This window comes from Lagenorhynchus albirostris, chromosome 17 (genome assembly GCF_949774975.1).
Source record: "Lagenorhynchus albirostris chromosome 17, mLagAlb1.1, whole genome shotgun sequence".
Taxonomy (NCBI): domain Eukaryota; kingdom Metazoa; phylum Chordata; class Mammalia; order Artiodactyla; family Delphinidae; genus Lagenorhynchus; species Lagenorhynchus albirostris.
This window is the reverse complement of record NC_083111.1, coordinates 57,097,753-57,122,421: the sequence shown is the minus strand read 5'-3', so window position 1 is coordinate 57,122,421 and position 24,669 is coordinate 57,097,753. Positions and strand designations below refer to the sequence as shown.

Below are 24,669 nucleotides of genomic sequence, written 5' to 3'. Positions count from 1 at the left end.
TTTTGTTGGAGAGTACTGGAAAATAATGTTTAAGAGTAAAGATGTGTTTAATTGGCAAAAGATATTAAAAGCATTCAGACTTTAGATTGGATGACATTTTTTGAATGATATATTTCTTCAGGTATTATCATTTATGCATATAATGCCAGTTATAAAATTGTATATATACATATAATGCCTATTATAAAAATTTGTATATACAGATAATGCCATTTATGTGTGTGTGTGTGTTATGTATGTGGGGTCTGTATGTGTGTGTATATCCAATTAAGTATAAAAATTGAGAATATAAAAGAGTACATAGGACAAAATAATTACTATATATATTCTGCTGATATGAGAGCAGAGTTTTGGTCTTTTATTCATTACTGTATCCCCAGTGCCAAGAACAGTTATTATCTTAAGTAGGCATCCAATAAATATGGTTTAATGAACAAATTAAAGTTTTGGGATTCTACAGTATGTATATTTTTTATAATGTTTTCCTTCTTGACATTCACTTAGAAGAATTTCCCATACCATAACATGTTTTTAAAAATTTGATTTTTAAAATGGCTTTATGGCACATAGCATAGTCTAATTTGTATAGTTACTCTCTTTTGTTAGCTTAGTTTTTTGTCTTTTTGATATACATTTATACACATTTGGTACACATTTACACACTTATACACATTTCTTTATTTATAAGTGTTTTTCATGTGCCTTCCTGTCATTGCATATAACTACTTAAAAGCTTTAATATTTCCAAATTGCTTTCAGAAGGTTGTATCAATTTAAATATCACTAAATTATGATATGACAATTTCCATCTTGCTATATGACTAGCACCAATTATTACTGTTAACAAATTGCTCAGTTTTTAGGTAAAATACTACGTTTTGATTGCCTGTATTCCATTGTATATTGTTAACAAGGGAAGTACTAGATGGAAGTGATATTTTAATAAAATTAAACTGGAAAATTTACATTTTATTATATAGGATAAATTTGATTTTACTATAAATTATATTATCTTTTGAATGAATCACAACATTTCTAGAAGTACTTCAGGATGAGAAATGTACTGCTTGCTATGGAAAAGGATATGTGCCCTTGTTTGATTGTATTCACTGCACATGAGCTACTCCTTTCTGTACAATAATTGATTTAGCTTGTATTTACTGCTGAGAAACGAAGTATGTTACCCTTTTATGCTATTTTACAAAATGCCTTGTCAATTGATTATATTTGATTACTAGTACATGGTGAATGAGAGTTGACAATATTCAAATTTATACCAGTTTTAACTCAGACACTTGATTCAGACTTGAAATAATTTCAGTCTGTTTTTAATACAATAAAGTACTTTGGCTTAAGTGGGACCTCTATTCTCTTGCAGCGCAGTGTGGTGGTTCTATGTCAGATTTCAGTGGTGTGATCCTCAGCCCTGGGTTTCCTGGAAACTACCCCAGCAGTTTAGATTGCACGTGGACAATCAAGCTGCCCATAGGTTTTGGTATGTATATTAAAAACACGTGAAAGAGTATTTTTATATTATTAATGCATCCTTACAAAGAAATAACAAAGTCTAATAAGAACTTATGAAATATTCACAAATTATAGTTTACTTTGGGATTATATACATTTCACTTGGAGTACTTGGATAATTGAAAGAATATGGGCGTTTTAAAATTTCATACATAGATGATAAATAGATACAGTTTATGATACTTTCCAATCAATATGTACAGATATAGCCTGAGTTAGATGTGTGTGGCAATGATTAAGTTCAACATGATTTTCATGTATAATTGTTTCTGTAACTCTTTTCTACTTGTTGAAACCAAGCAGTACATAGATAAATTATTTTCTGGTAATCTATTGAATCCAGCTGCCATTGTAAATAAATAAGATTTACATTTGAAAAGTATTAGTACAATTTTTCTACTGTTAGATATAAACACCTGTGTAGATGTAATACCTTTCTAATTCTAATATTACAATTGCCAGTGTTTGGATATATTGCATTATATATGTATTACATTTAATAAATTATTTTCCCTCTTGTGTCACTAACGTATTTTTGCAGCTTTTTTATATCCCATTAGTCTGTAAATGCATAAATAGAAGTGTTAGATTGAGGATAGACTTATTCATTAAATCACAGAAGAATAAGATGAGTAGATACTCCTTGAAATACAAACCTGGTGGATTTAGAGCAATTAAGATATTCTGTACTATCTCACTTATTGAGGACTAAATTTGGGTACCTCATTTACCCAAAAGCATCTATAGCCTCAGAATGAAAATTCATGTTGAAATGTTTTACATAAATTCACAGAAACTCATAGTTTTGACAATTCTGTACTGAGCATGTACACATTATACTCCAGGTATTGTGCTAGGTGCTAGGGATAAAATGCATAGTAAAACAGACTTTGTACCTTTTCCCAGTTAAGTTACAGTCACAATGAGGAGACAAATAGTCAAATATGTTATTGCAGTGAAGTATAATAAAGAGTACAGGATTGTACACAGGCATCCAGCCTAGTCCAGGAAATGCAAAAAAGGTTTATCAGAGGAAGTGATGTGTGAACTGTGGCTTTAAATATAAGTAAGAGTAAGCCCATAAAAGAGGGTCAGCTTGTGAGGAACAGGAAAGAAATTCTAGGTAAACAGACTGACACATGGAAAAATGCAGATAAGAAAGCTAAAGAAATTCAACAAACTTGAACGCTATATGACTGGCCTGAGGTTTTGGGAGACCAGTAGGCCACTGAGAGAAGAATGCTGGGGGGCTTTCTAATGAGAATTATTCTGGCTACAACATGGGAATACCCTTAATTTGAAGTTGTAGTCAAATTCTATGCCCTTTGATTGAAAGAGAATAAATGAATAATAGATTTGAAACAGTATGGTTATCCTTATGTCTTTTACTAGCCACTTAAGAGGGCTCATCCCATGTCATTTATGGAGCTAAGTGAATTATTTTAAAATAAATTATTACGTGTATTTGCAATAGTGTCATTATGTCACCTTCAACTTAGCTCTTGCTAATACTTCATTGATTTTAAAAACCAAGTTTATTAAAAATTAAAAAGAATATGCATCTCTATTTTAGAAATGAAAACATGAGACCATTTCTGATTTGGTTACATTTAAATAATCCCACTGTTTTCTTTGAGTTTTGGCTAAATCAAATATTGCTTCTAATGTATTTGAATAGATAATTTATAAATGTTTAAAAGAAAATTGAATACACATCAACAGTTAAAGAAGTATTTTCTCTTGCCTGTGAAACAATTATGGACAACATAATTTGTGAAAAGGGGCTCAGGAAAATTTTAGAAAAATATGCATTTCTTGTAGCCTCACATATTAAGATAGTATATTCAAAGTTTTAAGAAGATTGTCTGATTGTCCAGGAACGTGTTTAATATTTTAAAGCATATTTTCAGTAATTCCCAAATTTATTTGTTCATGGAACTCTTTTTCAATGTAACAGCAAATTTCCATGGAACTCTTTTTCCAGGAACAAAATATGACTTCACTTGAGAACCTCACTAGTTATTAAGAGCAAGAGCTCAGGAGCCAGAATGTCTGCGTTTGAATTTCACCTCTTTTAGGATGTTGTGTAAACAGCATATTATTTAGCTTCTCTGTGCCTCAGTTTCCTCATTCTTGTAACTATGAGCATTAAATAAGTTAGCATGTATAAAAACTTAAAACAGTGCCTAGCAAAAAGAAAACACAATAAATGTCAGATTTTATTACTAACAATTTGCAGAATGGTAGTTGTGGAAAAAAAAACATCAAATTCAGTAAAAATCAAATATTAATTGAATTAAGGAAACATACCTCAATAGAGGTTTTATTTTATTTTTCTCCATCCCAGAGATATTTAACTACCTCATATTCTAGTTATGTTTATAAAGATATTAAGACTATTTTGTAATATGATAGCATATAGCAATAACCTCTAGATTTTATTGGGAATATTACATAAAATTTGGCTTTATCTTCTGATGAGAAAATACTAAAAGAGCACGCTGAAAATTACATGCTTAAAAATGATATTTTGGAGAAGTTAATTTATCCCCTGTATATGACTAATTTCTAACACAGTCGTGAAATCTGATTATGTTAATATATAAAACTTTGCAGTCATATTTTGGCTTCAAATTGCCCTTTTACAAAATACAAATTATTGAGTGGCTTTTCATCTTTAAAAATTGGTTGATACAGTTTTAAATGGTATTAAAGAGCAAGAAAGCCACTTTCTTGATTAGTTTTGCTATGGTGACAATGTAGTAAAATGAGATTTTCCCATGTGACAAATAGTGGGCATTTGAGAACAGTATTCTGTTACTTTCAACTATAGCACAGCTAATTGCCCTGGGCAGACAGCAGACCCATGGCCCAGATCTTGAGAGTATGCCTCTCAACTTAAATGGAAACGTATCTTAAGCACATTAATGCGAGCATGTGTTTGTGTATATGTGTGCATTTAATTTGGTAAAAAACATAGAGTAGCATTATGTTTGTTTTTCTTCCTTAGGTGTGCATCTTCAGTTTGTAAATTTTTCTACAGAAACCATACATGATTATTTGGAAGTAAGAAGTGGATCTGCAGAAACTAGTACTGTTATTGGCCGACTTAGTGGTCCTCAAATATCATCTTCCCTATTTAGCACGACCCATGAAACCAGCTTGTATTTTCACAGTGACTATTCACAAAACAAACAAGGGTTCCACATTGTTTACCAAGGTGAGAGGAATAATAAAAATATGAAAGCTTTTTAGCCTCCAAACAGCTATTAACGATCTAACTCTAAGCATTTTCTATATTGTGTTTTAGAAAAAAAAGGAACCTAAATCAAAGCAAGCTTCAGTTAGGTAGAGTTTTAAATAATGCTATTTTCAGTCAACTATATAGGGGGAAATGATGTCTTTCTGAGGCCTTACAAATTCTAACCATGAAAAAAGGATTGAATTAATTTTAATACACAGTCAAATTAAGCAAGTCAAGGCAAGGCAGCCAAGCAAGGCATGGTGGATAGGCAAGATTTATCTCTGCTTTTATACTAGAATAAGTATATTGAAAAGATATATTGTGGTACTCATCTACTATATGTAAAGTTATTTTCTTTTACTTTATAATGAAAGAATAACATAACCGTCCTTGATACCATTCTATTGCTATGAGAATATAAAATAAATAATTTGACAATCATATTAGGCCTATTTCTAGTATAAAACTGCTGCATGACCTTGAGCATGATTTTCATCCCTTTGAAATATACAGCTGGGAGACCTAGGCTTAAATGCTGATTCTCTACGTTCAGTCTTAAGTGGCCTAGGGCACAAGTCCATTTCTTCATTTTCATAATGGTGTTAGTAATAGTACCTCTCAGATAAGTTGTTTTGAACTTTATATGATAAAATGAATGTAAAATATTTATCGTGATGTATATCATTAGTAAATATTTAGTGCAGTTTAGCTATTTTTACTATACTATTTCAGATCTTAAAAGTCTAAGATTTAAAATTAAATATTTAAAGTTATGATGATATTTTACACAAACAATGCAGTTCCAATGACTGTAATATTTAATCAAAATTAACTTAAACTTTGATTATGTATCTGCACTATTAAGGATTTAATGAGTATGTGATATTTTTGGTTTTTTTAATTTTAAATTAAAAGTATTTTATTATAATTAAATTATAATATAATAATTATAATATTATTATATAATTAATTATATATATAAATAAATTAAATTATTTTTTATTGAGGTATAGTTGATTTACGAGTATGTGATACTTTTGGATGTGAGCTCCACCAGAGCAGTCATCTTTGTGTTGTTCATTGATGTATCTCAAGTGCCTAGAAGAGTAAGAGCACAATAAATATTTGCTGAATAAAAGTATATACACAAAAGGAAATTTAAGAGTAGTTAAAATAGACATTGTAACATCCAACTACATGGGTCTAAAATGATTACAGTTTGTATTATGCTTGCATACATAATTTAAGAGCAGCATATCACACATCATCCTTTACATAAAATAGGAATAATTTTTGTAATCTCTTGGTTCAAAATTAACCGTGTTCCCAAGGAAACTAATTATTTCAAAAATTGTTGGGGAACTGACTGAGTTTCTTTTTTGCTGCTGGAGGACTCAGAGTTATCTATGTGGTCCTTCTCTAGCAAGTGCACAGGGCTTGATGAACCTGACTTCATCTTCTTTTCTATGCCGTCAAATTCCCTCAACCTCTCAGGGCAATATTCTTATTTGAATGAGGTAAAATTAGAATCAGAACTTTATTTTTTTTGTTGTTGTCTTTTTTTTTTGAACTTTATTAACTATATTTCTCAGGCAATGTGCCCTTGAAAAAAGATTCACTATTTCCATAATAAAATCCTAAAAGATATAGCATTTGTTACTGTTATTGATATAATGCTGTATTAATATTATTGACATGTGCCACAATGTATTACAAGGATCACTAGATATTATTTGAGAATTACACTGAATTTTATATTATTTTTTTCACTAGTTCTTTATTCTATTTATTTTTTTCTTTTTTTTTTCTTTTTTTTTTAACATCTTTATTGGAGTATAATTGCTTTACAATGGTATGTTAGTTTCAGCTTCACAACAAAATGAATCAGTTATATATATACATATATTCCCATATCTCTTCCCGCTTGCGTCTCCCTCCCTCCCACCCTGCCTATCCCACCCCTCCAGGCGGTCACAAAGCACCGAGCTGATCTCCCTGTGCTATGCGGCTGCTTCCCACTAGCTAACTACCTTACTTTTGGTAGTGTATATATGTCCATGCCTCTTTATCGCTTTGTCACCGTTTACCCTTCCCCCTCCCCATAGCCTCAAGTCCATTCTCTAGTAAGTCTGTGTCTTTATTCCTGTTTCACCCCTAGGTTTTTCATGACATTTTTTTTTTTTAAATTCCATATATATGTGTTAGCATACGGTATTTGTCTCTCTCTTTCTGACTTACTTCACTCTGTATGACAGACTCTAGGTCTATCCACCTCATTACAAATAGCTCAATTTCGTCTCTTTTTATGGCTGAGTAATATTCCATTGTAAATATGTGCCACATGTTCTTTATCCATTAATCTGTCGATGGACACTTAGGTTGGTTCTATGTCCTGGCTATTGTAAATAGTGCTGCAAAGAACATTGTGGTATATGTCTCTTTTTGAATTATGGTTTTCTCAGGGTGTATTATATGCCCAGTAGTGGGATTTCTGGGTCATATGGTTGTTCTAATTTTAGTTTTTTAAGGAACCTCAATACTGTTTTCCATAGTGGTTATATCAAGTTACATTCCCACCAACAGTGCAGGAGGGTTCCCTTTTCTCCACACCCTTTCCAGCATTTATTGTTTCTAGATTTTTTGATCATAGCCATTCTGACTGGCATGAGGTGATACCTCATTGTAGTTTTGATTTGCATTTCTCTAGTAATTAGTGATGTTGAGCATCTTTTCACGTGCCTCTTGGCCATCTGTATGTCTTCCTTGGTGAAATGTCTTTTTGGGTCTTCCGCCCAATTTTTCAGTGGATTGTTTGTTTTTTTCATATGAAGCTCCATGAACTATTTGTATATTTTGGAAAATGATCCTTTGTTGTTTTATTTGCAAGTATTTTCTCACATTCTGAGGGTTGTCTTTTTGTCTTGTTTATGATTTCCTTTGCTGTGCAAAAGCTTTTAAGTTTAATAAAATCCCATTTGTTTATTTTTGTTTTTATTTCCATTACTCTAGGAGGTGGGTAAAAAAAATCTTGTTCTGTTTTATGTCAAAGAATGTTTTTCCTGTGTTTTCCTCTAAGAGTTTTATAGTATCTGGTCTTACATTTAAGTGTTTAATCCATTTGTAGTTTATTTTTGTGTATGGTGTTAGGGAGTGTTCTAATTTCATTCTTTTACATGTAGCTCTCCAGTTTTCCCAGCACCACTTATTGAAGAGGCTGTCTTTTCTCCATTGTATATTCTTGCCTCCTTTGTCATAAATTAGGTGATTGTATGTGCATACGTTTATCTCTGGGCATTCTATCCTGTACCATTGATCTATATTTCTGTTTTTGTGCCAGTACCATACTGTCTTGATTACTGTAGCTTTGTGGTGTATTTTGAAGTTGGGGAGCCTGACTCCTCAAGCTGTTTTTCTTTCTCAAGATTGCTTTAACTATTCAGGGTCTTTTGTGTTTCCACATGAATTGTAAAATTTTTTGTTCTAATTCTTTGAAGAGTGCCATTGGTAGTTTGATAGGGATGGCATTGAATCTGTAGATTGCTTTGGGTAGTATAGTCATTTTCACAATATTGATTCTTCCAATCCAAGAACATGGTATATTTCTCCATCTGTTTATGTCATATTTGATTTCTTTCATCAGTATTTTATAGTTTTCTGAGTACAAGTCTTTTGCCTCCTTAGGCAGGTTTATTCCAAGGTATTTTATTCTTTTTGTTGCAATGGTAAATGGAAGTGTTTCCTTAATTTCTCTTTCTGATTTTTCATTATTGGTGTATAGGAATGCCAGAGGTTTGTTTGCATTAATTTTGAATACTGCAACCTTACCAAATTCATTGATTAGTTCTAGTAGTTTTCTGGTGGCATATTCAGGATTTTCTATGTACAGTATCATGTCATCAGCAAACAGTGACTGTTTTACCTGTTCTTTTCCAATTTATATTCCTTTTATTTCTTTTTCTTCTCTGATTGCTGTGGCTAGGACTTCCAAAACTATGTTGAATAAGAGTGGTGAGACTGGACATCCTTGTCTTGTTCCTGATCTTAGTGGAAATGCTTTCAGTTTTTCACCATTGAGTATGATGTTTGCTGTGGGTTTGTCATATATGGCGTTTATTATGTTGAGGTAGGTTCTCTCTATGCCCATTTTCTGGAGAGTTTTTATCACAAATCGGTGTTGAATTTTTTCAGAAGCCTTTTCTTCATCTATTGAGATGATCATATAGTTTTTATTCCTTAATTTGTTAATGTGGTGTATCACATTGATTAATTTGCATATACAGAATAATCCTTGCATCCCTGGGATAAATCCCACTTGATCGTAGTGTTTGATTGTTGTTGGATTCTGTTTGCTGTATTTCGTTCAGGATTTTTGCATCTCTGTTCATCAGTGATATTGGTCTATAATTTTCTTTTTTTGTGATATCTTTTTCTAGTTTTGGTATCAGTGGAATGGTGGCTTCATAGAATGAATTTTGGAGTGTTTCTCCCTCTGAAATTTTTTGGAAGAGTTTGAGAAGTATCAATGTTAACTCTTCTCTACATATTTGATAGAATTCACCTGTGAAGCCATCTGGTCCTCGGCTTTTGTTTGTTGAAAGATTTTTAATTATGGTTTCAATTTCATTACTTGTGATAGGTCTGTTTATATTTTCTAATTCTTCCTGGTTCAATCTTGGAAAATTGTCCATTTCTTTGTGGTTGTCCATTTTTTTGGCATATAGTTTTTTATAGGAGTCTCTTATAATGCTTTGTATATCTGCAGTGTGAGTTGTGATTTCTCCTTTTTCATTTCTAATTTTATTGATTTGCGTCTTCTCCCTTTTTTTCTTGATGAGTCTGGCTAAGGGTTTATCAATTTTATCTTCTCAAAGAACCAACTTTTAGTTTTATTGATCTTTGCTATTGCTTTCTTCATTTCTATTTAATTTATTTCTGCTCAGATCTTTATGATTTCTTTCCTTCTACTGACTTTGGGTTTTCTTTGTTCTTCTGTCTCTAGTTGTTTTAAATTTGGGGTAGGTTGTTTATTCGATATTTTTCTTGTTTCTTGAGGTGAGATTGAATTGCTATAAACTTCCCTCTTAGAACTGCTTTGCTGATTCCCATAGGTTTTGGGTCGTCATGTTTTCGTTGTGATTTGTTTCCATGTATTTTTAATTTCTTCTTTGATTCTTCAGTGATCTCTTGGTTATTTAGTAGCTCACTGTTTAACCTCCATGTATTTGTGTTTTTTACCATCCTTTTTCCTGTAATTGATTTCCAATCCCATAGTGTTTTGGTCAGAAAAGATGCTTGATATGATTTCAATTTTCTTAAATTTTCTGAGGCTTGATTTGTGACCCAAGATGTGATCTATCCTGGAGATTCTTTCATGTGCACTTGAGAAGAAAGTGTATTCTGTTGTTTTTGGATGGAATGTCCTATAAATATCAATTAAGTCCATCTTGTTTAATATGTCATTTAAAGCTTGTGTTTCCTTATTTATTTTCTCTTTGGATGATCTGTCCATTGGTGTAAGTGGGGTTTGCAAGTCCCTTACTATTATTGTGTTACCGTCGATTTCTCCTTTCATGGTTGTTTACATTTGCCTTATTTATTTAAGTCTCCTATGTTGGGTGCATAAACATTTATAATTGTTATATTTTCTTCTTGGATTGATCCTTTGATCATTATGTAGTGTCCCTCCTTATCTCTTGTAACAGTCTTTATTTTAAAGTCTATTTTATCTGATACAAATATTGCTACTACACCTTTCTTTTGATTTCCATTTGCATGGAATATCTTTTTCCATCCCCTCACTTTCAGTCTGTATGTTTCCCTAGGTCTGAAGTGGGTCTCTTGTAGACAGCATATATATGGGTCTTGTTTTCGTATCCATTCAGCCAGTCTGTCTTTTGGTTGGGGCATTTAATCCATTTACATTCAAGGTTATTATCGATATGTATGTTCCTATTACCATTTTCTTAATTGCTTTGGGTTTTTTTTGTGGGTCTTTTTCTTTACTTGTGTTTCCCACCTAGAGAAGTTTCTTTAGCATTTGTTATAAAGCTGGGTTGGTGGTGCTGAATTCTCTTAGCTTTTGCTTGTCTGTAAAGCTTTTGACTTCTCCATCGAATCTGAATGAGATCCTTGCTGGGTAGAGTAATCTTGGTTGTAGGTTTTTCTCTTTCATCACTTTATATCCTTCCACTCCCTTCTGGCCTGCAGAGTTCCTCAGCTGATAACCTTATGGGGATTCCTTTGTATGTTATTTTTTGTTTTTCCCTTGCTGCTTTTAATATTTTTTCTTTGAACTTAATTTTTGTTAGTTTGATTAATATGTGTCTTGGTATGTTTTTCCTAGGGTTTATCCTGTATGGGACTCTCTGTGCTTCCTGGACTTGGGTGACTATTTCCTTTCCCATGTTAGGAATGTTTTAGACTATAATCTCTTCAAATATTTCCTCAGACCCTTTATTTTTCTGTTCTTCTTGTGGTACCCCTATAATTCGAATATTGGTGCGTTCAGTGTTGTCCCAGAAGTCTCGGAGATTGTCTTCAATTCTTTTCATTCTTTTTTTCTTCATTCTGCTCATCAGGAATTATTTCCACCATTTTGTCTTCCAGCTCATTTATTCATTCTTCTGCCTCAGTTTTTCTGTTATTGATTCCTTCTACTGTATTTTTCATTTCAGTTATTGTGTTGTTAATCTCTGTTCATTTGTTCTTTAGTTCTTCTAGATCTTTGTTAAACATTTCTTTTATTTTCTCAATCTGTGCCTCCAGTCTACTTCTGAGATTCTGGATCATCTTTACTATCCTTACTCTTAATTCTTTTTCACGTGGATTGCCTATTTCCTCTTCATTTATTTGGTCTTGTAGGTTTTTACCTTGCTCCTTCATCTATGACATATTTTTTTGCTGTCTCTTTTTTCTTTTTTTATGAGTGGCATTGTGTTCCTGTCTTACTGGTTGTTTGGCCTGAGTCTTCCGACACTGCAGTTTGTAGGCTATTGGGTAGAGCTGGGTCTTGGTGCTGAGATGAGGAGCTCCATGAGACCTCACTCTGATGAATATTTCCTGGCGTCTGAGGTTCTCTGTTAGTCCAGCAGTTCAGACTCAGAGTTCCTGCTGCAGGAGCTTTGGCATGACCCCAGCTCGTGGACCAAGATCCTGCAAGCTGCATGGGGTGGCAAAAAAAAAAAAGAGAGAACGATAACAAAATAAAAAATAAAATTAGACTAGGAAACTAACAGATGTTTTAGAATGAATATAAAAATAAAAATATAGATGAATCAACATCCAGAATGTACATCAGTACCACAATAGTAAAAAAGACGAGGAGGGAAAAGAAAGAAAAAAAAGGCAGAGGGGAAGGTCTTGGCTGTGCAGGGTGGGACCTAAGCAAGGGCAAGGTTTGGGCAGTGGGTGGGCCTATGCTTAGGACCCACAGGGCTGGATAGGCCCTGGAGGCAGTGGGGGGTGAGGCTTAGGCTCAAGGAACAGAAGGGACCCAGATGTGCTGTCCACTCCTGGTCTCAGAGGACAGGGAACCTCACCTGAGAGCCCAGCAGGCTTCCCGGGCTCAAGTGGGCAGGGCAAATGCCCTCCTCTCCTCTGTTGCTCCTCCAGTCTAGGAGGGACCCTCCTGCCTGCCTCTCCTGATCTCCCCAGCCTCCCTCCTACACCCCCAGGACAAATGTGGCCAGGGGGGCGGGGGCGATGGCTGTGGAGGGCAGGGGACCAGCCTGGGAGCTCAGCAGGCTCCCTGGGCCAAGTGGGTGGGGTAATTGCCCTCCATCCCTCTTCCATTCTTCCCAGAGGGCCCCTCCTGCCTGCCTCTTGTGCTCTCCACTCAGCCTCCTTCCTATGTCCCCAAGGACCAGCACAACCTGGAGGGGGCTTTGGAGGGCTGAGGATGGGCCTGAGAGCTCAGCAGGCTCCCTGGGCCCGAGTGGGCGGGGCAATCGCCCTCTGCTCCTCTCCCACTCCTCCTGGATGGCTCCTCCTGCCTTCTTCTAAGAATGTCCCCAGCCTCCCTCCTATGCCCCCAAGGACCCACGTGGCCTGGAGGGGGCTTTAGAGGGGGGGTACCGGCTTGGATGCTCAACAGGCTCCCCAGCCTGAGTGGGCCAGGTGATCGCCCACTGCTCCTTTCCCACCCTTCCCAGAGAGTCCTCCCGCCTGCTTCTTCTGATCTCCCTGGCCTCAGGGGTGCCAATCCTGTCTGGCCTCCACTTCTTCTCCCCCCTCAGTCCCCCCATGTCCAACTGGTTCACTTGGGGGTTCCTCCTATCTCCTTGGGCCTCAGAGTCCCCCATCAGCAGCAGGCAGGCACCCTAGTTGTGGGGAGATGCTAACTCCGCATCTTCCCACACAGCCATCTTGATTGACACAAGTACACTGAATTTTAAAACTGTATCTTCTTTTACTGAATTTATATCATTGAGCTAATGACATTTTTTTGAGATATAGGTTAATTGATACAGATTCACAGAAGCAATGTTATTTTTAGATGATTTTGCGATTAGACCTTAAAAACATTCTGAATTTTGGAAAAATGCATAGTATACAATTAAGTGTACCCTCTACTAAAGAACTTGGTTCCAAAGTTAACGTTATTACTGGCAACGTTATTGGGTTTGTTAAGCCCTGTATTATATATGATATTAGGATGGGAACTTTCTCCTGAACATTTAAAATCTATTTCTTATTCATCCTTATTAAACTAAATAGCATAGAAAGGTGAAATGTTATATAAAATATCACAGGATCATACATTTGTCTATGAGTCTTACCCTATTCAAGATTATCTAGCTAACTAAACGTATTGTGATCATTTCACAATACATCTAAATCAAATCATTTTATTGTATACCTTAAATTCATGCAGTGCTATATCTGTTATATTTCAATAAAACTGGAAAAAAATTATCTTTTACATGTGAGTGAAAATTGAAAGTGTTTGTTTCATAGAATAATATATCCCAACTCCTAATGATCAAATGATATACGTTTGTCTTCAATTGACATGATTCTTTTGGTTTTGATATATTTTGTTTGTGGAATATTAATTCAAATGAAAAAAATTAAAATAAAAGCACTAAATATCTTAAAAAGACTGCTCATTAATTCTGAAACCTTTAATTTAAAAATTAGAGTAATATTTTAATAAGCAACTTATGGTAGCTTATTCAGCTTTAAATATAAGTTTTTGATTTGGGGAATTTAGAATTTAATGGTCTCAACGTTAATTTCTCAATTTTGTGTTTACATAGAAGTATCCTTTTCTTTATGAAATAGCAGTGATGGGTCAACTTATTCTCAACTAATTTGGAAAGAAAAAAGTGTGTTCACACATACATATATATATATGTGTATATATATGTATATATAGACGGGGGTGGGTGGGGGGAGGAAGAGAGAATGATGAAGAAAATGTGTCAGAGTTAACAATTGGAAAACGTGGCTGAAGGCATACTGGAGTTCTTACTAATCTTAGAACCTTTGTGTAACTTTGGAATTACTAAAAAATAAAAAAAGTTTTTTATAAAAGGAATTTAATGGTCAGTAGCAAAATAGTCTCTGCTGGTAATTTAAATTTTATTAATTATAATATGATTTTGAACTTCTTAAAAATAAAGTCTCAAATATTAATACTATATGAGTACATGTACTGTTTATAGGTTCAAGATTTATTCAGCAATGTTTATTAAGGACCTACTATGTGAAAGGCAATAAGCAAGGCTTTTAAGATACAATGATAAAAAAACAGGAACTTTGATCTCATGCAGAATGTAGAACAAGAGTAGTATGAACAAATAAACAGTTACACTACAGTGCCAAAAATATCATGATAACTGAAGTGCAAAATTTATATTAGAAGGAAGTTTGTTTCCTAATACTTTATATTGTTAAATAACTTCTTTGGAGAAACTCAATAGAGAGATAGTGTGGTTTGTTTCTTTTAGAGCAAAAATTAGCTAAAAAAAGGTTAAAAAAGGCTCAGAATTAGGCTTACACATATATTTATTTTATTTTATGTACATACAGTGAACCAGGAAGCAGTTGCATTATAGGTAAAGGGATCAGAATATGTTTGATTAAAATTATGGCTATAGGGTAATTTACATTTTCACTAAAACTTATAATTTAGATAGATTTCATAAGTGGGAGAAAAAACAATGCATCTTAATAAATTGTACTAAAAATTTAATATGAAAATTATACATAAGAAATTCATATCATACACTGACATCATTTATTATAAAACTGAATTACTATTTATAATCAACTGCAAGCAGCACTACATCTATTTTGCAGGTTGTAAATAATACTCTTTGGTCTTTCGAAATTCAAAAAGGAAAAACTTTCTTTTTACCTTTTCCAGCCTATCAGTTGCAAAGCTGTCCTGATCCACGCCCATTTCGAAATGGTTTTGTAATCGGCAATGATTTTACTGTGGGGCAAACCATTTCATTTGAATGTTTCCCTGGTTACACGTTGATTGGAAATTCAGCTCTCACTTGCCTTCATGGAGTGAGTCGCAATTGGAATCATCCACTTCCAAGGTGTGAAGGTATGCTTCTAAATTGAAGCTGTCTTTTAGGTGATATCATCTATGTTTAATAATTCTTGATTTGGTACTCTTTTCTTGTTTGTTTTCCTCTTCAAATAGCATGCTAAATATACAGTTTTTCTTTCAGTTGTAGAATTATAGTTAGTACCCAGATCAAAGACCTAAGGCTTCATAATGAATAACTGGTTTTGTCATTATTGGCAGGAGACTTAACCTTCTTCACTGGATGCGAAAGTAAAGTTTGTTAACACTTCAGAGCTTCTTCTGTGTGATGTCTGTGTGAGTGCATCTGTGTTTGTTTAGTAATCATTCATATAAACCAGTAACCCAGATACTACTACTGAATTTGGGCTCATTTCTTCTAAAGAAAAAAAAAAACCCTTATAAATAAAAATGGCTTGAACCTCTTTATAAGGCCTTATATTTATACATGATATAAGACAAAAGTTGAACAGTGTATATATGGATAAAGTATTTGAAAGAAGAGAAAACAGTGCAATTTACTAATCTAGTGATAGTGAATAACTATGTAGCATACCTCATGCTGAAAAATAAATAAAAGCTCACTGTTTGATTCATGGTTTCCAGCTTCATTTTACATACCTTAACTGTGGTAAAAACATAACACAGATGTCTTTTATACTGTTTAAGAGGTATGAAATGTTTACCTTTTTCTTTATAATCAGTTTATTGCGATTCTACTTAAATATTTTGTTTTGTGTTTTTTTCTGTAGCTCTTTGCGGAGGGAATATAACTGCAATGAATGGCACCATTTACTCTCCTGGATATCCTGATGAATACCCAAACTTTCAAGACTGTTTTTGGCTTGTAAAAGTACCCCCTGGGAATGGAATCTACATCAATTTTACTGTTCTTCAAACAGAACCAATCTATGATTTTATTACTGTATGGTAAGCCAAGACCATTGTTATTGATTGATTCAACTGTATGTAGCAGTGAAACAAGGAAGGAATGAAAATATTTCACAGTCCTCTGTACAAATTGCCATCTGATGTTTGAACTGGTGTAACTGAGGGTGACAGTGTGTGTTTTGCAGAATGAGACAAACAAGAGAAATAGATTTTAGCTTATTTGCCCATGAAGTAGCTAAACACGTAGAACAAAAACTTTATGGGTGAAAAAATGATTTAAATTTGTTATTAAAGTAATGTGCAAAACCTGGGAATTAAATTAGAGTAAGTTTAAGGTAAGAAAGTTCTCTATATACAGAACTAGTGAAATTTAAAAGCCTGTATTCCAATAAGTTATTTAATACAACTACTGAATTTCTGTCATAATAATTCATCATAAAATATTATATTTGTATTATTATTATCCTGTTAATTAAAGCATCTCTATTTAAACTAAAAATAAAATAGCTGAATTAATTATTGACAATCGGTTAATTGAACTACCATGTGACTTCTAAAATTCATTCTAAATTTAACAGTCTATGGTTCTCAAGATTATTTTGAAGAAAATAAAAGGAAGGCAAACTTCAAGCATTTGGGAAGATCTGGGTTGTGGTCAGGAAACCAAAGACAATTTAATTGATTACAGCTAATATGGGTACATTTCTTTTGGGTAAAAATGTGATCTTTTTAAATATGTTATCACCTAAATAAATATATACCAATATGATTTGGCACTCGTTGATTATTTCATCCACTGCATCTTTATCATCTCATATGTAATACTTTCATTAAACTTTGTGTGAAACTTTCCAAAAAAATCAATCTCACTCTCCCTTTCTCCCCTCCCTGCTCTGTGTCTCTCCTATAGGGATGGACCAGACCAAAACTCACCTCAGATCGGGCAATTCAGTGGCAATACTGCTTTGGAATCAGTCTATAGCACTTCAAATCAGATTCTAATCAAATTCCACAGTGATTTCACAACAAGTGGCTTTTTTGTGCTCAGTTATCACGGTTGGTATCATCTAGGCATTTCTATTTCGTCTGGCACTGTTTGAAATTGTCCTTGAAAAATTGAGTGTAATATATATATTCAACCAATGATTGCAAAGGTATTAAAATTTGACACTTTTTTATCATTTCAAATACATTTACTTGCAAAGAACGGCCTCTTCTAAGCATTTAGGGACATTAAAATGTGAGCAAATGGAGATAGGAAATAAATCAGTCAGTAATTACCCCAGTAGAAAATAATTATTTTTGCATGGAAATGCATAAAAGAGAACCAGCTGTTCATATTTTATTGCATGTAGTTTTAAAACATCAATCGATTTTTTTCAATACAAAATGTTTAATCTATTTAACCTGCTGTGAGTCTTTCTAAAATTAGCATCCAATAACTTTATGCTTTGGATCACATTACTCATTCATTTATACTCTGTTTCACAACTATATCTATTCTATATCTACAGCTTTAAGTGACTATTTCAGATCATTAAGTTCTTAGCTTTTACTCCCGTGAAATAATTTATGAAGAGTTTCAATTTCAATTCTTTGTATATAATTATTCTGGGTTCTCTCTTCATAACATTAACTTTTTGAAAGAACATTCAGATGGTTTCAGAGGATTTTTTTAAATTTCCTGTTATGTTAAATTGTATTTCATTATAAATAAGAAAATGTTTATTTCTAGTGATTATATCCTTTCATCTGCTATGACCGTAGTTTCATAAGCACATTCTGTTTCATATGACTTTGTCAGACCAATTCCATGAGCATCACAGGATCAATAAGCTACTAAATTAAATTTGCAAAACTTATATTAAAATTTCCAGGGTGAATGTGTACCTTGTCCATTACGTTAACATACAATTTAATGTTTTCTTCTTTTTTTAACACAAAGTAAGAAAATCTTTGATACTCAAAGCTTATATTACATGAAAAATATGGTAAGTCAAATATGGTTATACACAAAGACACTTAAAGCACATTGGGTCTAGAAATACTCAGAGAACAGACCAGAAAATATTTGATTTGCTTAATCTCAGCACTTATCAATCAGTAGATGATGCCCAATTTGTGCTTCTATAGTGGCCAGAGCTGCATGTATTATCTGGCATAGCCAATTAGAAAGCAGAGAGTTCAGTTAGATAACTTTGATTCAGGCTGTTTATTTTTTTTAATAACTCCTTTGCCTTTTTTATGAATTGGTCATTGGTACTGGCAGTATGTATATACAGTCTAAAGCTGCAACAATAGCTTTATTACTTTGAAAGGTAATCATAGCTCAAGAAATACTAAACTAAATGATTTTAAATTCAAAAGATTAATTCATTGCTGAACTGTATTTTGTACATTTTCTCTCTTCACAGATCCCCGCATAACTTTTTATTATTTTGTATCTTGCCTGAACAAGTGATAAAGAAGGGACTGTTCATTGATGGACTGTAAATATCCATAAAATAATCTTATAGGGAGTGGAAAATTCTTATAAAACTTAGGAAACATTTCAAAGGGGAAATATTGTCAGAGAAAAGGATGTCAGTATCTGTGTGTGTGTGTTTGTGTGTGTGTTTGTGTGTGTGTGTGAAAATGTGAAAATCTTTCCATAGAAAATACAAGGATGACAGAATGTAGGTAAACACATACAAAATATGAACGTAGATTTACATAGACACTTATGTGAATGTATATACATATATTCTCATTCCAAATTATGTTTCACCTGATTTTTGTAACTAGGTTCTGAATCATGTATATTAAAAATAGAATTATTTTAGGAATAAGGAAGATCAAATATTTGTTTAGGGCTTTGTTTTTCAGCTGACTTTGGACAAGTTATCCTTTGGTTTCCGCTTTCTTCAGCTATAACACAACATGATATAATTGCTGAGAAGATTAACGAGATACTGTATATATAGAAATTACTCCAATTACTGGCATGTATTAGGTTGAACCATATGAAATTGTTGGCAGAAATGCTGAATATTGACAATTTTGTATAGCTCAACCCATGTAAGTGCTGTCATTATCACTATCATCAACATTGCATTGCAGAGATGAAATGATTGGAGAGAATGAGTAATATACAGTTAGCATAGTTCCTAGGACAGTGTATGTTCAGTAAATATTCCTTTCCTTACAATATCTTACCTCACATATTAGTTTTTCTAATAGAGTATTTATATTTATTTATACTTATATTTTAAATGTTATAATAAGGCTCAATTGCCAGAGCTTAGAGAAGCCTAACATTTGAATCAACATCTCTGGCAATTTTACCCAAACCTTAAAATAACCTTGAAATTTGGAGAGGTAGCCAGGGGTCATGTTAAAAATTGACAGATGCCTTATATTCTACTAGCCCTAGTAGCATAATTTTCCTAAGCGTGCTTTCATCCTGACTCACCTTTTCAAGAATGCATGATGCCTTCATTAAATCAAATTTAAAGCTACCCTATCATCTGGTTCATTGATTCTTATTCCCCAGTGCCTACTCTGACTCCCATTAGATTTTTACTCTCACTGCCCCCTGAACTTCCATTCTTAAATGGTTTCTTACTCATCTTCAGTTCTTTAACTCTACCTATCTTAAGTCCCATTTCTCCTTTTCTTGATAATTCAAACTCATAGGGATCACTACCATCTTTTCTATGATTGCACTTACTCTTTTCACCAAACTTTTCAGAACTTACAGTATGCTGTATTGTTTTATATGCCTTGTGAGTTTAATAATAGTGAGTGCTTTTATGAGGACACAGATCACACTTATGCTTCTTAATCCTTTCATAGTTTTATTATTGACTAAGTAATTATAGTTTAGTCTTATGGTCACGTGTGTTCGATTCTTTTTAAAATGTTGTCTAATTGAGTTTATTTGAGCTGTCTTAGTGACAACTTTTAAAAAGGTTATTTTACAATTATGTACATGTGTGCTCATCCCTCCTCACAAAAACAAAAAAGATGCCTGTTTTCAAATTGGTATTAATATAATTAGTACAATTTAATATAACTGAAAATATAATATTCATATCCATGGCTCGTATTCAGTAGCTTAGTGCCAAAATGAGCTCTCATAATGGTGAAAAAAAAACAAAAACAAAAAACTGGTCAGGTCATTTGGTACTTTTTCATAAGTTAACCAGGGAGATAATTCACTATTTAACACTTAGTTTCAGGTGATTTAATATACCTAAGCTTAGAATGGTTTACTACCCCACTCAGTTTTCTTTATATTCTCTTAGTGATATAATAGCTCCTTCTGTTATGCCCAAACCTATAAGTCAGAAGTGGTTTTCTTAGGACTTGTGTACTTATTTTATAAATTTAACAGATCAATATTTTCATATATTTTCTTAAGGTCACATTGATTATTTAAGTTTTATTTATTAATATATTTTTAATATGTCTGAAAGGAGAAAAATGTGTTTTTATGAGATCTAGTCAGATATCTGTCTTTTATAAAACATCACCTTCATAAAGCCTTTCATGATCAAAAATAACATTCATAAAAAGCTTTGGAAAATGAAAGTTCTATGCAATGAAGAAATAGGGCAGGCATAAATGTTGAGGCACTTTATCTCAGATACCGTATTTCTTCTTCATCTGAGGAAATCTGCTAGTCTTTCTCTGTATTACTATAACCGTAATTCCCTAAAGAAAGAGCTGAATTTTCTTTTTTTTTTTTTTTGCGGTACGCGGGCCTCTCACTGTTGTGGCCTCTCCCGTTGCGGAGCACAGGCTCCGGACGCGCAGGCTCCGGATGGGCAGGCTCCGGATGGGCAGGCTTAGCGGCCATGGCTTACGGGCCTAGCCGCTCCGCGGCATGTTGGATCTTCCCAGACCGGGGCACGAACCCATGTCCCCTGCATCGGCAGGAGGACTCTCAACCACTGTGTCACCAGGGAGGCCCCTGAATTTTCTTGATATCTGCCATAGAGTCAAGATGGGTTTGTCTTATAATAAATAATAACAGTATTCAGTCCTAATCAATGACTTCCTGAAAGTAAATTACACAAAACCTGTTTCAACTGCATATTTTTACAGACACTAACTTTGTATAGTCACTCTAATAGCGATAGCTACCATTTGCGGAATACTTAATATGCCAGGCACTATGCTAGATGCTTTCCATGCTAATTTTTGTAATAACTCTGCAATATAAGTATTATTATCCCTATTTTAATAATTAAAGAACCAAAAGACAGAAATTTGTAACGTATATAAAGCCAGAGAACTAATAAATAGAAGGGCTGCCGGGAATTCAAAATAGGTCTGTCTGACTTAAGGACTGACCTCTTTTTAAATAATGACAACAATAACAGCAATCATAATAATAGCTAAACTATACTGAGTTCTTACCAAGTGCCAGGTAATGTCCTAAGCTGGTATTATCTCATGCATAGATTATATTTAATGGTATGTAAACATAATTTTTCTTTAAAAATTAGCAATGATTTTCATTTTTATCAAGATAAGTCATCTCACTTTCTAGAAAATACCTCTCCTAATTACAACTTGGAACTTTGAACTTTTTAGTGCTTCTCTTCCCCAGGACCTACAGGCTAACAACAATATGTTGGTAGGTTTATCACAAATTCGTGTGTTCCTCTTTGTAGTTTCCAAAATGTGCTATGGTGATGAGAAAATAAGATAAGTTTATTGGGAATCTGACTTATGCCAACCACTGTAGTATAGCCAGAATATATATTTATTAATTTAAAACATAAAGTATCATTTTAATGCTTAAATCTATTATCCAGGGTACCTCTTTTTCTAATATCAGATATTAGGGAACCTCAATCATTACAGAAGATTTTCTTAGGATAATACAATTTAATAATATATATTATCCATTGCTTTCTGTTATTGGCACAGCTTCTGTGAATGAGTGGGTTGATTATATATTGAATTTCAGATTATTTTTAAGAAATGTATTTTAAAAGCCTGTAATACCTTTTAGGTCATCTTTTAAGGTTATATTGCCTTTACAATGAATGCTGTATTTGGGGACAAGTATATTTAACTCCACAAAGTCTCATCCTAAAAGAGACTACTGTAGATATAAGGACACATTTTATATAAAACATAAATCACCATTGCTTTGAACTGTGTGACCCCATTGCCTCCCACAACGTAAAGATCTGACCTCCTTTCATATTTCAGTAGATAGAGCATTGAGCTGATGAAATGTTTCATTGTTTGATTTCCAGAGAGCATAGGGGGTATGAACATCATACAATTTTATATATATATACAGCTAAAAAACCAAACTAGTAAAACTATAATGATGAAAAGATACTGCCATTTACTATTATTTAAATGACTACTTAATGATTACTTAAATGACAAAAAGTCATGTCAAAATTGCTTACCATATTTTGGTATTTTGCTGTGTGTGATAAGATGGCATTTTTATTCTACAGTATCTCAGCCCCCTCCAGCAAATGTCCATCAGGAACATCTCTGTAGTTAAACAAAGTTGAGTTTATAGGCTCACTGTAATGTGTGGGACAACATACCATGAGAAACCCCGTGGAGTCTCAGTGAGAGGGTGTTAGGAGGGGCTTGTTATAGGATTTGGGCTGTGTAAGATGGTTCTGGAAAGTTCAAGGAAGCATGCTTTTCCTCTGGGTTGGGTGCTCTTAGAAAATTGCAGCAGTTCTATAATTGGGTATCTTAATTTTTTTCTAGAAGGTGGAAGGTATGGAACACACCTAAAACTATGATTGGCGTGGGGTAGCAGCATTCTCTCGTACTAGCTGAGATGGAGGAATCTTGGTCATATTGGTGGTTTGGATAGCGTTTTCATTTTGTTTTATGGTTTTTGTTTTGTCTTTTCTATGCTCAGACATGATTCGGGAAAGGTCTTATTTTTGTCTTTTTCCAACAAGGTCAAAGAGCTATCATGTCTGATGTTAGTTGTTAGTTAAATTGATTACAGTCAACAGTAGAAAATCATGGCCTATCAGTTAGAGCCAGGCCGGCTCCAAGCCAACAGCATACAGGGGCTGTGCTTTGTTTTCTTTTGTTTTGTTTTCTTTTGCTTCTTTTTCTTTAGTCTTTTCTTTTCAATATGCAGAATAAAGTGATGGTTAAAGAGCTAAAACGTGTTCCTTCATAGCCAAAACAAACCAAACTATGATAGTAAACAGAAAAAGGAAAATAGAGACTGACAAAGAAAAAATTGTCACCTCTGATGTGCTCTGTTATCTACTAATGTGCCAGGCAACTCAATCATGTAGAGAAGAGACCTTTAGCGCACTACTTTTCAGACTCTAATGGTCTCAGTACTAAGGTAGGATACTTTCCATTAGCTACTGGAATATGGGGAAGTCACTTCATGCAAAAGATATTGGAATTTTCTTATGGAAAATTCAGGATATTTCCCAAAAGCTTGTTTACTATACTTCTGTTTTTCCATCTCTAGGAAAATACCTAGTAACTTCTTGTTGATCCATTTCTAATGATCCATTCCATTTCTCTGTCTCATCTCCAAATCTAGGGCTGAACATTTTCTCTTGAATTCAAAGATTCTCCCTTCTATAGGCAGAGAAACAAATGGATTATAAAATACTAACAGATAAAACGTGATATTTGTAAGTAATTTAAGCACCACTGAAACTTACCTGTATGGTTCATATCAATTCACTAGCAGACTTTCTCCAAAATGGAAAAAAAAATTACTAATTATTTTTTCTTCTTAGTTAGAACTCAGATAGCATTTGTTTAAATGCTCCTAACTCTACTTTCAAGTGGAGCTGCTTAAAGTTATTTTACATAACTTTTGAAATAACCTTACCAGAATTACATAACTGAGTATGTAATTATCAGTGCTTTTTCTCCTCCAAATCTTCCCCAAATCATGAAGTTATCATACTTGAACTAATCTGGGTCACCACTGAAGTACAACAGTGGTTATAGAGAACTTAGAATTTATAAGAGCACATAGAACATTTTCTTTTCCTCTGTAAGAAATACTGCATCCTTATTTGGCAGAAAGGTTGTGCACTTGTGCTTTTGTGGTTTAGAGAAGGAATGGCAATTTGCCAGTGTCCTGTTGTGTCTTTTTTTGAAGAAGCCTTGAATAGCTGAGTTGAACTGAAGTAGATAAAAGCAGCAGCATTCTTTTCTGGAATTGGGTTGGTTATTTCATTACAAAGAAAATAGGAAATGAAAAATAACCAAATATATTGCCAGAATTAAACTCTAAAGTGATTTTAAGAAGCAAATTTGTTGGACCAGGAACCAGACATCTGTACACATTTGAATGAAAACAGAGCACTGTTCAAACAATGGTCATCCTCAAAAGATACTGACAGGCACTCTAACCCACAATTGCCTCTGTTTCATCCCATTTGCAATTTTAGAGCTAGAGTCTTCTTAGGGAAGACTATTTGTTTCGAGACTCTTTCCCTCCTGAAAA

The 24,669-nt window shown here is 33.6% G+C and overlaps 1 protein-coding gene across 3 annotated transcripts in view; it reads left to right on the top strand.

Moving 5' to 3' along the window:
- The window catches only part of CSMD3 (CUB and Sushi multiple domains 3), a 1,076,690-nt gene that overhangs the window by 953,899 nt on the left and 98,122 nt on the right, over positions 1–24,669 (top strand). For all 3 annotated transcript variants that reach the window (XM_060127236.1, XM_060127235.1, XM_060127234.1), the window contains 5 exons: positions 1,379–1,495; positions 4,538–4,747; positions 15,141–15,329; positions 16,064–16,241; positions 17,113–17,258. In XM_060127236.1, the coding sequence (XP_059983219.1) occupies positions 1,379–1,495; positions 4,538–4,747; positions 15,141–15,329; positions 16,064–16,241; positions 17,113–17,258 (840 nt within the window). The remainder of the gene's footprint in view (positions 1–1,378; positions 1,496–4,537; positions 4,748–15,140; positions 15,330–16,063; positions 16,242–17,112; positions 17,259–24,669) is intronic.